The sequence below is a fragment of the Copadichromis virginalis genome, linkage group LG13 (genome assembly GCF_057382275.1).
Source record: "Copadichromis virginalis isolate Kocher_CV1m ecotype Utaka linkage group LG13, C_Virginalis_male_GT1.1, whole genome shotgun sequence".
NCBI classification, from domain to species: domain Eukaryota; kingdom Metazoa; phylum Chordata; class Actinopteri; order Cichliformes; family Cichlidae; genus Copadichromis; species Copadichromis virginalis.
Window position 1 is genome coordinate 4372541 of NC_140630.1, and position 14780 is coordinate 4387320.

The window sequence follows — 14780 nt, forward strand, 5'->3', positions numbered from 1 at the left end:
CCAATCAAAATGCAGAACCCACTCCTTCTTCCAGATTTTGCCATTAATGGCTTAGTGTTAACTGCAGAATTTGATATTGTTTTATATTAGAGTATGTCCCAGCTGCAGTACCACCCCAGTCCAGCAGTGGCAGTGTGCTCTACCTGTCTCCCTCTCTGTTCCTCCTGAAGCTGGCGTCGCAGGGCATCTATCCTGGCACAGTGGTTGGCATAGAACTCACACAGAGACTGGCATGGGAAAGGGAGCAAAAGGCCAGTATAGGAAATAAAATAAAAGAGTAGAAAATATAGAAGGAAGGGTTTATTATGTGGAATAAACAAAGAGTAAAACAGGGAGAAAATGAATGCAAGAAATACAGGTGGAAGAAACGGGAACAAAATATAGACGAGGACAGCCAATAGAAGCAGAAAAGGCAGAAGGTGCATTGTGCCGGATGAGGCACAGCAGAGTGACAAGAGAAGATTTCAGGGAGAGGAAGTGGCGTAGAAAGGAAGGTGGAGGGAAGGATAGTCAAATATCGATTATGTCTCAGTGGCCTCTGCCTCTGTTTGCAAAGAATAACACCACTCAGAGACGGCTGCGTGTTCCTCTGCAGAGAAATGGTTACATACGCCGCTTATGCGTTTGCTCCTATGCTGCTAGGCTTTACCCAATCACTGCATCGTGGTTTTTACACTGAATCCAACTGAGAGTCAACTTTATTAGATTAGCTGCAGGAAAATCAGTTTACTGTGGTCTGTTTAGTCTCTGCTATCCTCCCTTTCTTCTCATTCTCCTCCTTGTTTAAGCAGACTGTTTCTCCCCTCTCTGACCTGTCTCGCTGTCCGGGGTAAATCCAGAGGAAATAAATAAGAAACGGGGACAAAAGGTGCTCTGGGACACGTAAACAGACTGCAGTGATCCAATTCCGGAGGAATAAAATCTTCATCTCTCTGTAGTAAACTGTGTGAAAGCTACGCGAAGCAGCTGGACTCAGTGTTCCTGCGTACACTCTCCAAAAACACGCCAATCAGCGTTAACACTGAAAACAACAGCAACATGAACACAAACAGAGCAGCAGTCAGGTATAAATAGAACATCAGTAAACATGGAAACTGACAAACCAAGCTGTGAGGATGTAGTCATGAGGGATGGACAGGACGTGATTCAGTCAGAAAAACAGCTACTGCGTTAGAAATTACTTTGTTTGCATTTATCTGGACAGAAAACATGCAGCTACTTCACATCTACGTTACAAGGAAATAAAATATGCTTCTCAGCACCAAAATTAGATTTTATTTACTCTTATAATCAACAGATTTAATAATGTTAGGTTTATTTAAATAGAATAGGCAGTTTTAACAGAGATATATATAAGGTGAATTGGAAAAAGCACGTTAATATCCTCACACTTGTGTGAAAACACCAATGGAGCGCAGCTTCCAAACAAAAATGAACAACAACAAGACAAATATCACAGTGTGCATCAAACGTCTCATTGTAACATAGTATTAGATTCACATCTGTTATTTTTATGTTAAACTCTTTTAATTTATTAGGCAAACCACATAATACTGTGACCTGGCATTTCCTGGCTGGGTTTTTCCTGTGGGGTAATGACACGCGTGAGCACAACTGTTATACATTTTAGTATATTTTATGCTAGAATAAGTGAACCATGATATTAAATAATGGTTAAAATGTCTTTTACGTTGTCTCTTTTGGGGATGCCAACACGTACACAGGAAAAACCCTGCCCAGTATGTTTGTGGCTTTCCTGTCCTGCATGGTGTTGTTGATCATTTGTCTCTTTACCTTCAGCTGAGTGTTGAAAGCGTCTATTTCTAGCAGTTTGGCCCTCGTCTCTTTCTCCACAGCATCAAGCTGCTCTCTGAGCTGCTGTCTGCTCATCTCTTTCTGCTCGACAGCCTTCTGCAGGGACGAAAGACTATCACCTAAGTACACACACACAGACAGCATGAGACAGCAGCAAGTTAATAAATCAAAGTTTCCAAGCTACGCAGTAATTAGCAGAACAGACAGTTAACAAGGTAAAACGTACGCACTCCTAATCCCTTTTAAAAATTGTAATATCTGAAACAAAACATTTACTTTGAACGTTTTTATCAGAAACAAAATATGGCATCACAACCAAGGTTAAAACATTTACCTTAAACTAAAAACTAGATGCTAAAAAACATTTGAGTTAACTAAAATGAAGATAAAAGCGCCACCCCTCAGCCTCCGAGTAGACCCACCTATGGTATCAGTTTCAAAATCGCGCCGTTATCGCGTTCACAAACTACAAACTTCCATAAGCCTTTTGCGACTGAGGGATAAAAACGCAACTGAAACAAGAAAATCTCCTCTGGAAACTGAAACTAAACTGAATTAAAAAGTGGGGAAAAAAAAGAAATTAAAAGTCGTAGCGACGAAATTTCAGCTGTTCCACAACAAGAATGAATGATAATGTTTGCATGTGAGCCGAGTGTCTGCGGTACTCACGGTGCAGACTGTTCTGCTGAACCTGTTTCAGCTGCTCGTTCAGACTCTGCTTATCAGGAATGAGCCTCCCCAACCACTGCTGGGAGTCCTGCACGCAGCCAGAAAGACCAGCAGAAAGGGTTAACACGTACACAGTAATGAGCCGGTCGTCAGTGGGGTCAGAACTGTATTCTTTTATTCATTAGCTGCTGGTTTTGTTTGCTTGGCACACCTGCAGCTGTTGTTGCAAAAGCGTGATTTCAGTGATGCGCGTCTCTCGGGTCTGGTTCGTCTGCTCCACCTCTTTCCTCTGATTCGACAGACGAAACCGAACATCCTTCAGTTTACCCTCCAACTGGCTCTTCTTGTCATTCTGGAGGAAACACACAGACAGAATAGATCACATTTAATACTTAAAAACAGTGAAATCCAAACTCGAGTCATGTTGATGGAAGATAAAATCTTTAATTTAGCTTTTTCTGTTGTGGAAAAAGAAAAAAGGTCTGGATTAGCTGCTCTAATCTGTGTGGATTCATGTTTGACCCCACGTTTCAGCCACTTTTCACAGATTTATTTTCATCTTCTATTCATCACTTGCTGAGTTTGATTCTTCATCAGAAGAGACCCTTTAGCCTCATGAAAAACACGCCTCCACTTTACCAAATATCTCCTCAGGGCAGAAGAATGAGATGACACTTAACCTTAATCCTGTAGCTTAATTAGCAGTGATTAGTCTGATTTAATGAAAACATCAGTTCATAAATGCTGAAGTTTCCATCTTTTTCTTCCAAATTAGAACACTGAAAGGAAAAAAGTAGAATCCCAACTTTCTATTGTCACATTATCAGCTGTGTCTGACCTACTGACACTAACAGTCTGACAAAGAGGCAGGACAGTGATCAACCAGCAGCAGTCTGATGGTTTCGTGCAACGACGATTCTGAGAGTCAGTTACTTACTATAGATGGCAGACAGTTGGTGTCGTAAGCCACCGCCTCTGTTCAAAGATGGTCGTTCACAGTGGACATAGATGCTTCTATGAACAGAGACGGTGGCACCAACTGTCTGCCATCTATAATCCAGTTTTGAGTTCCCTTCCCAGACGCCTTAACGCCCACTCACACCCTGGGCCATCTGACCTCAGGAAATCACATGATAGGGTGGGGCCAGGTTTCACAACGAGCTCACCAGAAACCCTGGCTGATTGTGACCCACACCCGCTTTCACACCTTGGCTCATGTGATTAGAGGATCATCAGGGGGTCCTTTTGTCCCTCTTTGGGGGGTCACTCCCACTGGGTTTAAATCTGGGACTCTCCACCATTTGACCTTAGAACTGAAGAAGCTTCTTGAATGAGAGGTGAAACATCTTCAAGGAACTTAAAGTCCAGACGCTTTTCTTTCCAAGCTCCTTAGACTATGATGACCTGGATGACTGAGAACCTTCACAGACATACTGAGTATTTTTGATTACCAGAGCCTCCAGCTCAAACTCCAGCGTCTTCTTCCTGGCTTTGAGCAGAACTATGCTCTCCTGCTCTCGGTTTCTCTGAGTCAGAAGCTCCTGCCGCCGCTGACGCTCCCACTCCAGCTGACGCTGGCGCTCTAACTCTCTCTTAGCGGCCTGCCACACAGACACAGAAAGTTCTGTTTACGCTCAGGACGCAGTTTTATAAAGAAACTGCACAACAACACAAAAGACTGGAGGTTAAACATTATATACATATAGTACATCATACACTTGATTACACATGACTAGTTATCTGGTGCAGCGGTGTGAATCGGGCACTTTGCTGTGAGTGATTTTAAGGGGGGGGTTGGTGTGCGCTTGTATGCAGCACTAATTACAAGTTTGCAGCAGTTATGCTTCAGCCCAGCTTTGGCTCTTTAATTAAAATGCAGATGTTCCCTCTGTCTCTCTATCATACCTCTCGCCTCTCTATCTCTTTGCGCCTCTCTTCTTCTCTGTGCCTCTCCAGCTCTCTCTGCTTCTCCAGCTGTTTTTCTAGTTCCTGTTGCCGTCTCCTCTCATGCTCCAGACGCTCACGCTCCTGAAGCACAAACGTAGAGAAATGAGCTGGCAGAACAAACAAACCGGTATTTGTCACGCGTCACCCCGATGCGTTTCCGTATCCTCCAAGTTTCAAGAGTTGAATTAAATAATTTACTGACGCAGGAGATTGTAGCCAGAACTTTGAAAGCGCTGTTTATTTTACGGCCTCATAAAGAAGCCTTAAACCATGAGCAAATCAAATGTGCAGTGCACAGTGAAAAGAGCAAACCTTTCTCTCCTGCTCCTCCCTCTCCAGGGCAGCCAGCCTCTCCTGCTCTTTCCTCTGTTGCTCCTGCAGGGCCTGACGTCTTTTCTCCAACTCCAGATTCCCTCGCTCAAAGTTTTCCCTCTTCTTATCCTCAAATGTCACTGCAGGGAGACAAAGAGGACGTTTATGAAGTGGGCTATGATAGATGGTTTGTAAATTATTTAACTGAAACTGCTAGAACCATTTTAGATGAGAGGAAGAAGCTTGAAAACAGAGCCGACTACACAAGCACGGTTAGGTTCTGTCAGCATAATGAACACTGTGGCCACAAAAAGGTCAAAAAGAAAAACACAGGTCACATAATATTAGTTTATTACAAAATTACTGAAGGTTGCAGAAGCCAAAATAAGTCAATGATGTCTAAACGTCAGTAGCAGCTCAGGGTGAATCTAATTCCACTTTGACCAGTAATAAAACAGCGTGTACTCGCTGGTTAGGACGAATCACCTGGTAATTTCTTATCTTGGCTGGTCTCCGTCTCCTCCTCCATCTCCTCCTGGACGCTTTTCTGGTCCGACTGAACGCTGTCGCTGCGCACACGCCTTTCACACACAGGGACGAACAACGACCGATCAGATCTTTCAACCTTTATCATTTAAAATAAGCAATGCCGCACAAAACAATAATCGAGTATTGCATCTTTGCATTTAGCATGTAACAAGTGGTCAGCTGTAGGGGCACTGAAGGAAAAGAACTATTAAAGATTGAGGGGCAAATGCCAGAAACAAATATAAAATGTTTTAATTAAAGTCATAAATTTCAGAGTAATAAAAACCAAACCTGCAAGACATTTTTTTCCAGTGCAGGGATTGCAACACTTCACTTTGTAATGCTGAATCAGAATAAAACTCACATATTTGATCACCTGACATCATTAACTCCAAAGAAACCTTTTTGAAAATGAGAGCAAAGTTAATACTGACTGTCTATTTTTACTATTATGTGGTTATTATATGATTGTAAGGTCCCTGCACACAGACTCCAGCTGCACACAGAGACCAGTGTGGTTAGTTCAGGTCGAAGGAAAACTCATCGTCTGCCTTAATGACATGACTGGAGAGAGGTGGTGCTGGTGTTTCTTATGAGCTCATATGTGTGTAACAGTCTCATCAAGAAGTAATTGTTAAATACCAGTGCAGATTAGTATGACCATTAGGGGTGCAACGATATTCGCATCGATATTGAACCGTTCGATACAGTGCTTTCGGTTCGGTACGCATATGTATCGAACAATACAAAATTTTTAATTTATTTTATCAACTTTCCTTCTGACGATGCTGTCTGTGTTGAGCACTCAGTGGATCTGCGCTCGACAGTGCAGCCTAGGCGGAGTAGTCGAACGCAGATTCACTGAGCGCAGGGCAAGCTAGCGAGACAGAAGTTAAGCTGTCGTTGCAACATGGCAAATTGAACCTCCCCCACCCTCATTCAGATCTGGCGTCTGGAACTATTTTGGTTTTCATGTGACGTATGACCCTGAAGGTAAGCGAGTCATGGACTAAAGTAAAACAGTATGTTGGATGTGCCATGCAATGCTCAATTACATGGGTGGGAACTAGTTAGGGCTGCCACGATTAGTCGACTAGTCACGATTACGTCGACTATCAAAATCGTCGACGACTAATTTAATAGTCGACGCGTTGTTTGAAGCTTTGTAAGATCGCAAAAGACGCAGGAATAAGTAGGATTTAAGAGTGTAATAACGGACTGAAACAGAAGATGGCAGCACTGCATGTACAAGGATGCCAGCTGCCGTTAAACCCCGAAGAAGAAGAAGCTCTGTCCCAGAATTCATAGCGCGGCCCAGCCCAGTTTCCAACAATGGCGGCAGCTAGTTAGTTTTAATGTTACTCTTATTATTCTTTCTGGGTCACAAAATAAACGTTTAACATATTTTCAGGCGAGAATGTAGCTGTGTAAACCTCAAATATCGGTGAGTGATTTCTCCATCAGATAGATTTATTATTTTAATTACTTTGTTGTTTCAGCAACATTAAATTTAAAAACTGTACTTTTGAGTTAAAATATATATTTATACTTTTAATAAATGACAAATTAAAAAGGCATGAACATTGTTTTTTGTATCGAAAAAATATCGAATCGTGACACCAAAGTACCGAACCGTGATTTTTGTGTATCGTTGCACCCCTAATGACCACATGTAACCTCTGTGCTCAGTTCTAGCTTCTTTTTTCTTTTTTTAAATGTTTGGAGGTTGATTTTTTGGTTCTTGTTTAAGTGACCAGCACATTGTCAGTAACATCCTCGTGTTTAGTTCAGCATTTACCTGAATGATGGTGGGAGGTATTCTGGAGGTAACACAGGGGGCAGCGGTAACCCTGACATAGCCATATCTATGAGGTGCATAGCTAAGATAAACTCCTCAGCTGTCAGTTTTCCATCCTGGTCAATATCTGAAAGACTCCTGAGGGGAAAAACATGAAAGGAAAAAGTCAGATTTAAAGGACTGCTGTTTTCTGTTCTGATATGGAGGGTTAAATTCAAGTGTACTCACCATATCGTGGCAAGCTGGGTCTGAGGAAGACTGGACTGCATCAGGATTGTGCGAGCCTGGGGACCTGAAACACAGACGTACATCAAATGTAGAGAAAGACACACACATTTACATGCAAACATAACAGAAACATGATGACAATCAACAGCATGTGAGTGTGTGTGAGTACCAGTGAGGTGTCCACTCATCATCTTGTCATGGGAGTTAAAAAGCTGTCTGTACTTCAGCCTGGAGGACTGAGGAACTGCCCAGTCAGCAGGGGGCTGAGCACTGGGAGGAGGACAACAGAATAAAAAGCAAGAATGAGAAACCAATGAGATTTTATAATTAAAGAAAAAACTACATGCTACGAAGGACTATAGGTTCAAGTGCACAGCAGACTTTTACATGAACGTAACAGCTAAATTCACCAAGTTCAGAATGGTGCAAACATTTGGATTGCTTGACCTACCCAGCAGCATCAAAGGACGAGCCCTTCTGCAGCTTGGTACTGGCCCGATTAAACGAAGAGGGAGCTGAGAGCGACAGAGAGGAGTGCATTTTAGGACTTGGTGAACTGCATGTGTTGTTGTGTAATTTTACTAAGAAGCCTCTAACTTAAAAACAAAATAGTGACCCGTGTCTTAGAAAAGCATTCATGCAGAGATAAGAGAGCGTGTGAATGTCTGAAATGTAAATACATTAAGCTTGTTATGTGTAAATACAAGCTTAGCGATGGAACGCATCACAAAGATGTGACGACAATGCTCTCCACTGTTACCTGGGTGGGAGAAGCCTGAGATAGGCTGTATTATGCCCGTGGGAGGAGCTCCGTTGGCAATGGGCTGTGGGAGGGGTGGCGGCGCAGACGAGACGAGTGGGGGCGAAACCCCGACGGGAAGAGGAGGCAAGGGGAGCGGGGGCACGCCGGGCAGAGGAGTAGCGATGGGTGCCATGGGAGGCATGCCTGAGTTAAAAACAGAGCGAGAAGACAAGATGATGCTGTCTGTACACACAGTGAAGGAGGCAGGACCATTATCACTATATATGAGTTAATTTAAAAGACAATTATTTATTATAAGTTATCTGCAGTATTTTTAAGAAATGAAGATGCCCCATGAACTGTCCTGACTCCAATGATCTGATCCAACTGCTTTTTCCTTGACATTTCTGAGCCCTCGTAACATCAAAGGTTCAGGAGATAAATTTGTGGCTGATCAAAACAGGTTTATATCAAATGAAATTTTCAATCAGCTCATCTTGTAGAAGAGATTCATTTAGTTTCTTTATAAATTGAATAAATACAGTAACAGGTATTGCTGATTCTCAGAAAAACGGGAAGGTGCTCACTTATTTTTCATGGAATTAGTTCAAGTGTCAGTCTTACCAAAACCAGTCTGTGGGGGTAAAGGTAGCGGGGGTTGTTTCATACTGGGAGGAAGCGATGGGGGCAGAGGGTGACCCTGTAGTTTCAGCTTGATGAGCTTCATTGCGATTGAGAACTCGTGGATATCCATTCGGCCATCGCTGTTCATGTCAGCCAGAGCCCTGCAGATTCACACAGAGCATGAGCACTTTAAAACATTAACGAGGGGTAAAATCTGACATGGATTAAAAACCACTGGTGCAAAAAAAAAAAAAAAAAAAACTTAGACAATAGTCTGCAACTTTTAAAGGAGAGTAATAAATGAGCTGACTAATTCCTGGCTATGTGACTCACCATATTTGGGCGAGGACGGGCGGGGGAAGCCCTGATTGGAGAAAGAAGTTCCTGGCCTGGTCACCTGACAGACAGACAGACAGACAGAATATGAGATCACCACAGAGCCCAGAGAATCTAAATGTAAACGACCTCTGACCTTTATTACAATGTCAACTAAATCATAAAATGCAGATAGTCAAACCTTATTGAAGTTTCTCTGAATCAGTAAAACATAATCTATGATATGAAATGGCTTCCAACTTTTCATTCTTGAACTAAAGCAGCTTTACATGACTCACAGTCCAAAACGTTGTTGGTTTTTTTGGTTTTCTTTTTCTCTTAAACTGGGACTCAAATTCCCGTTTTCCAACCCTGGGGTAGGGTCTGGGAGATAAGCCAATCATTGGTGAGCTATGGCTCTTGTGCAGGTACACAAGCAGAAGCAGGGCAGTGATCAGCGGGGTGTGATTGACATGTAGATGCTAAACAATGCCAAAGGGTTAGATCAAGGGTCCTGCAGACAACAATGGTCCAACTCCAGGAGGTGAGAAACTGCCTCCTGACGTTACTCGATTACAAAAACAAATAGATTAGAAGCTCTAGATAAACAGTAACAGGTTTTGTAGGCGGTGTTTCCTTAGCATGTTAATTAAGAAGCAACACAATGTGTAATAGTCAAACAACAGTGAGTCTGTCCCTTGATTCTTCATCTCCTCAGCTCATCCTCTGTCTGAAACAAGCTCTTTTCCTTCTCCCTTTAATGTTTCGGGTAAGCCTGGCACTTTGATCACTGTTCCCGAAAACTGTGACAGCAACTCAGCCATGTGACCGTTTTTCTCATGCCTGACTCAGGAAAAATAAATCATCACATCAGCACTGGAAGAGAAGCAGAAGTCATTGAAACAGGAAACAGTTTTATTTTTTTGGTTGCAACAATCTCCGTCTGCCTCATCACGGGAGTCTGTGCGCCTGCACTCTTACATCATTAAAGTGCACACAGAGACCGACCCGCTTGAAAAACTTGTGCGTCCAGTCTGACCAAAGCAACAGTTGTGAAGTTGCTTTTGGCACATGCTACCTGTTCTTAAGTACAACATCAACTGCCTGTGAGTCAACTGTCTTCTGATTTGCTGCCCGTCACAAACAGCTTGGGAAGAGCATGTGGGGTGGAGCTCTTTCGGTCAAAGATATCCACTCTCACTGACTCACACAGAGAAAGGAGAAACAGCTGCCTGAGAGTGACCGTTTAAAGCAGTCTGAAGCCTGAATGAAGCTTTGCCTCATTATGTGTTAAATTACAGTTAAAGTTTGTCTTTATTCTTCAAATAACAGCATTTAAGCAAATATCTGAACAGCTGTATTTGTGAGGCACATTGAGATTTTGAACTGGATGAATTTACTATTAAATTGCAGTCATGGCTCTAGTGGCTGTGATGATTTCTCCTAATGAAGTCCAGTTTTCTTTGATCCAACCACATTTCCCACAACGCACATCGAGCACTTAGGACATTTGACACCTGGACAGCAAGTTCCCCACAGAGCCAATAATAAAACACGTGACACTGGCATTGTGCATGCCCCTATCACCCCTTACCCATGTTTGTGTGAGAGCGAGAGAGTGTTACCTGTGATGAAACCCCCAGCAGTCGGAGAGAGGCTGTGAAACTGCTGGTCATGTTTGGCTCTCTCGTCCACAGAGATCAGAAACACATCTGGACCTAACGCATCCATAAGAAACAACAAACACACACAGAGCCAGTTACAACCACAGAGGTCGAGCCCAAGTCAGATACAGACAGGAAGAAAAGGGAGGCTTGAGAGGAATGCATTAGTCATGAGTCTCACTTCCTGTTATATAGCTCCTATAAGGGTTGGACAGAGTGCCAGCTCAGAGATGAATGAATGAGGAACTGAGTGCGTAATTAACATGCGAATGCAACCAATTCATCAGCAGTTGACAGAAATAATGTGAGCTTCTCTCATCACTGAGTTTACTACTTAAAAAGCCATTTCTGCTTCACCAGCCCTCATGCTCTACCCTCAGCTATAAAGAGATGTTGTGATACAACGTGCTGGTGTTAACTGTGATACAGAAAATTATTTAACAAAGATAAGATAATCCAGTTCCAGCACAGTTACAGTGACAGGCGGTAACTTTGCAGTTTTGGTGGCTCTCTTCTCTTTACAGCCTTTCAGTTTCTGCCATTGTGCAGCCACAGCTTTTCTGAACACTTCACAGCTGACTAAAGTAAAGTGACCGCTGCTGATGGCATTCATGTTTCTACTGCTGAAGAACGTTACACAGTGCAGCAAACCCACGAAAATCCCACAGAGAGCCCCACAAGGGACAAAGTAATAATTCAAGGAAATTAAGAAAGAAGATAAAAGAAGGAACAGGGTGCAAAAGTTTTGTTATAACTATAAAAGACACCACACGATGAAAAAAAGAATATCTCATGTATTTGCACACTACATATATATGGTGTGTATGCCCTTTTTTTAATACTATACATTTAAAATACAAGAACAGGAATTTAAACTACACAATATCCATCTTTTCTTGCATAAATCCATATTTTCTGTAAATCGCACTACCTTTCTACCATTTGTCTTACTTCCATTTACTTGGAAGAGAAGGGAGTTAAATGTTTAGTGAGTCATTCTAGTTCATTGGAAAATGAAAGACAAATCACTGCGGACTGAAAGTCATTTCTCTGTAACTGTTGATAAAAATTATACTTGTCGGCTGTCTTTTGTGCTGGAAGCTTCTGCCACAACATTTCAACAGAAACACAACAATTATCCTGCTGGCAATGTGTTTTTTAATTCTCTTCTATTTTTATTAAAGAAAAAACTGTACAAACATTCATTCAGCCTCAAATGCTTCTAGCTGCAGAGATTTATTTCCAGCATGTTCCCCTGATGACAAAACGCAAGCAATGCTGGTCCTCATTCAGTGTAATGTGTTTTGGGTGACAGCTCACAGTCTATGGTCTGACAAATCTCAGTCTGTGTGCTTTTTAACTATTCGACTTAGTCTGCCTTTGCCTCCATCTCTTAGTTGTTGTGATGGGAGATCTGTCTCTTTGGCTACAATTTTAGAACAACTTGGTTGTTGTTTTCTTTGACAGGAGCTACATCCACTCATAGCCACTCAGCTACAGTGCTCCCCAAAACTATATTACCAGAAAAGTAAAATTAATTGTTTTACTACTTGGCATAAAATGGGCATAAAACAAATATATCTGAAAATATAAGAACAATGTAAGTATCCAAAGTAGCAACAATATCAGCTTTGCTGTACGGCTAACACACTATTTAGAGGGCGTCATGTGAGAGACTTTATTCTACTTCAAAGATGTGGTTTGTCTGATGAACTCTTGATGTTGTCATTTAGCTTGACTGAGAGAAAACGTTCACTATAGCTCTCTGTTAAGTCAGCCACATGTAAATACTGACCTGTGAACGTGGTTGGGAACTGTGCCATGGTTCGCTCAGTCTTCTGCAGCTACACAACACCTGAAACAACACATTAAGAAAAACAGATGAAAGTTTTATTTGATCGAACCAACAAAACCTGTTCACCTCAACACTATTTCTCTAGTGAACCAGAAAAATGCTTTTATTGTGAAGGAGCCAGCCTCTGTGTGCGAGGTCAGCAACCCAGCAAGATGTTTAAAGGACAAAACAATGTCTGGTCAACAGCCAAAGGTGGTGACACAGTGGACAAACTCAGTGAGGGGGAAGCAATTTTCCAGTCCAGTCTGGAGCTCATTTTCCTCTCAGCTGTCTTTCTTTTGGGTCTCCATCCCAGTGATCCTTACACGCTTACACTTACTAACTTTTAAAGAAATTTATCTGGATATTTTCAAATGTTATGTTTAAAAAAAAATCTCCAGTTGTCATCTGTTCAGACTGCATCCAGTCAGAGCACATTAGCTATGCTTGTGCATGTCAACAGGGCAGCAAACTTCTCTTCATGCAGAGCAGGCTGAGCCTGAGCGCAGTCACTTGTTTTCAGGACCACTTTGCTTCACCAGGGCTTCCGCGCATTTTAACAAGAACAGTTTTTAGAACATAATGCATGCAATTAAAACCTAGTTCACCTTCAAAAAACATAGAAGAAATTCATTGGTTTTATAAGACTAATCTACAGCTATCCTCCAGAGCTCCTCTGCTTCTAATGTCTTAGATGTAAAAGGCGTCTGGAGGTTGTTTAGTGGAGTTGCTGGAGTTAATGTTAGAGCAGAGCGGGGCGCCAGACTTTGGTGATAGTCCAGATCTGACTACACAATAACACTGAGCAATGACCCACACATAAAAATACCATCCATGGTAGTGTCTTGGTAGGTACGTTGCAGACTCACACCCACATGTTACAGCTGTGTATCGTCACAAGGAGTTAGTGTCAAAAAATGTGTGAAAAAACAGTAACGTTGGCCACTCATGTTCACAGTGTTGATCCTTTATTCTGCCTCTGATAAACAAGAAGACAGAAGTCATAATAGACAAAGAACATCTTTGTAGTGAAGCGAAACAAGTTAATAAGAAAACTCTCAACTGAAGCCACTGTCTGTGCTTCTCATCAACGCTTTCTGAATATTAAATGTTTTCCTTGTTTTTTCCTGGACTTTATCCTCTTGTGTTCAAGCTGACCTTTCTACCAATCAGCACCCTGCACATGGCAGAGTACAGGCTTTTAGAGGATGTCACCCAAGCATGTTTCCCACAGATAACACTTGACTCATATTGGCCAGTGACAGTTGCTCAGGTATATTCTGTGATTTCAGTTAATTTCTCCATCCGTCTAATATGATGACATGATTGATTTACTAATGGAAAATCCCTTCACTCTCATTATGCACTGTAAAAATGACACGAAATATCGAGCTTGGTTCAAATGCTGCAAATTTGTCCAGTGAAATTACGCAGTCAGTGTAAACGGCTCCATTAAAAATGGGAGGTCGGAGAAATATTTTTAATGACAGAAATATTTGCACAGATTTTACACGCCTGGTGTGAAAAGGCCTTTATTTTGAAAGTTCAGTTGCTGTAACTAGCTAGTTCTAGTCCATCTTGCGTTCCCCTGCAGGCCAGCAGACGGGGTAGTTTTTGTGGTAATCGGACAACTTACACATTCTGGTTACAGTCCCATAATCGCTCTCTCTGCAAATTCAGAAACCAATGCAAAAAGATACCCACATACTATAAATTGTGCATTAGCTGAAGGTACTGCAATTATTTCTGAATAGTCTACACAGCTCGCATTAGTAGTTAATGGTTCCTTGTTGGTTTTATTATAGAACCAAGACACTTTGAGCCAGTGAGCTACAACTGTAACTTCATAAAAGCAATGTTAGCGTCAAATCTAAATAAATATTTTAAAGTCAGTATTTCTTACAGACAACACAGACAGAAAAGTTAGAAAAATAAATGTAACTTATATTTCCTCCAGCACTCTCATCTCTTACAACAACAACAGCTCATGTGTCTGCATTAGCAAAGGCATGATAATCAGATCCAGACCTGCCTCCCACCCCCTGTATCACAGCTAGCAGACAGCCCACAATAACAATGTGACATACATTGCAACAGACAAGGACTTAGGACGGGTGGATGAGTATATGTATGTGTGGGTTGTTGACCCTTTTACTGTGCCCAAGCTTCACGCACACAAGAAATTACCAAACAGTGAGGCCAAATTCTGTTTGAGAGTCCAAATCAAAAATTTGCAATTTTTCCATTTAGTCCCACAGGAATCGTGCCACGCATGATAGCTAGAGTTTATTACATTAAGTTCTC

General features: G+C 41.9%; 1 protein-coding gene across 5 annotated transcripts in view; it reads right to left on the minus strand.

The window, feature by feature from the left end:
* The window catches only part of itsn1 (intersectin 1 (SH3 domain protein)), a 50049-nt gene that overhangs the window by 25256 nt on the left and 10013 nt on the right, over positions 1-14780 (minus strand). For 3 of the 5 annotated variants that reach the window (XM_085476990.1, XM_085476988.1, XM_085476992.1), the window contains exons 2-18: positions 12438-12497; positions 10604-10696; positions 8997-9060; positions 8664-8824; positions 8058-8243; positions 7749-7812; positions 7467-7567; positions 7298-7361; positions 7070-7207; positions 5230-5324; positions 4744-4883; positions 4390-4512; positions 3936-4085; positions 2696-2836; positions 2485-2572; positions 1795-1934; positions 144-227 (exon numbers count right to left, since the gene is read on the minus strand). In XM_085476990.1, coding sequence (XP_085333116.1) covers positions 144-227; positions 1795-1934; positions 2485-2572; positions 2696-2836; positions 3936-4085; positions 4390-4512; positions 4744-4883; positions 5230-5324; positions 7070-7207; positions 7298-7361; positions 7467-7567; positions 7749-7812; positions 8058-8243; positions 8664-8824; positions 8997-9060; positions 10604-10696; positions 12438-12465 — 1860 coding nt within the window. In that variant the 5' untranslated portion in view covers positions 12466-12497. The remainder of the gene's footprint in view (positions 1-143; positions 228-1794; positions 1935-2484; positions 2573-2695; positions 2837-3935; positions 4086-4389; positions 4513-4743; positions 4884-5229; positions 5325-7069; positions 7208-7297; positions 7362-7466; positions 7568-7748; positions 7813-8057; positions 8244-8663; positions 8825-8996; positions 9061-10603; positions 10697-12437; positions 12498-14780) is intronic. The other 2 variants (XM_085476993.1, XM_085476991.1) reach the window with 1 other exon arrangement.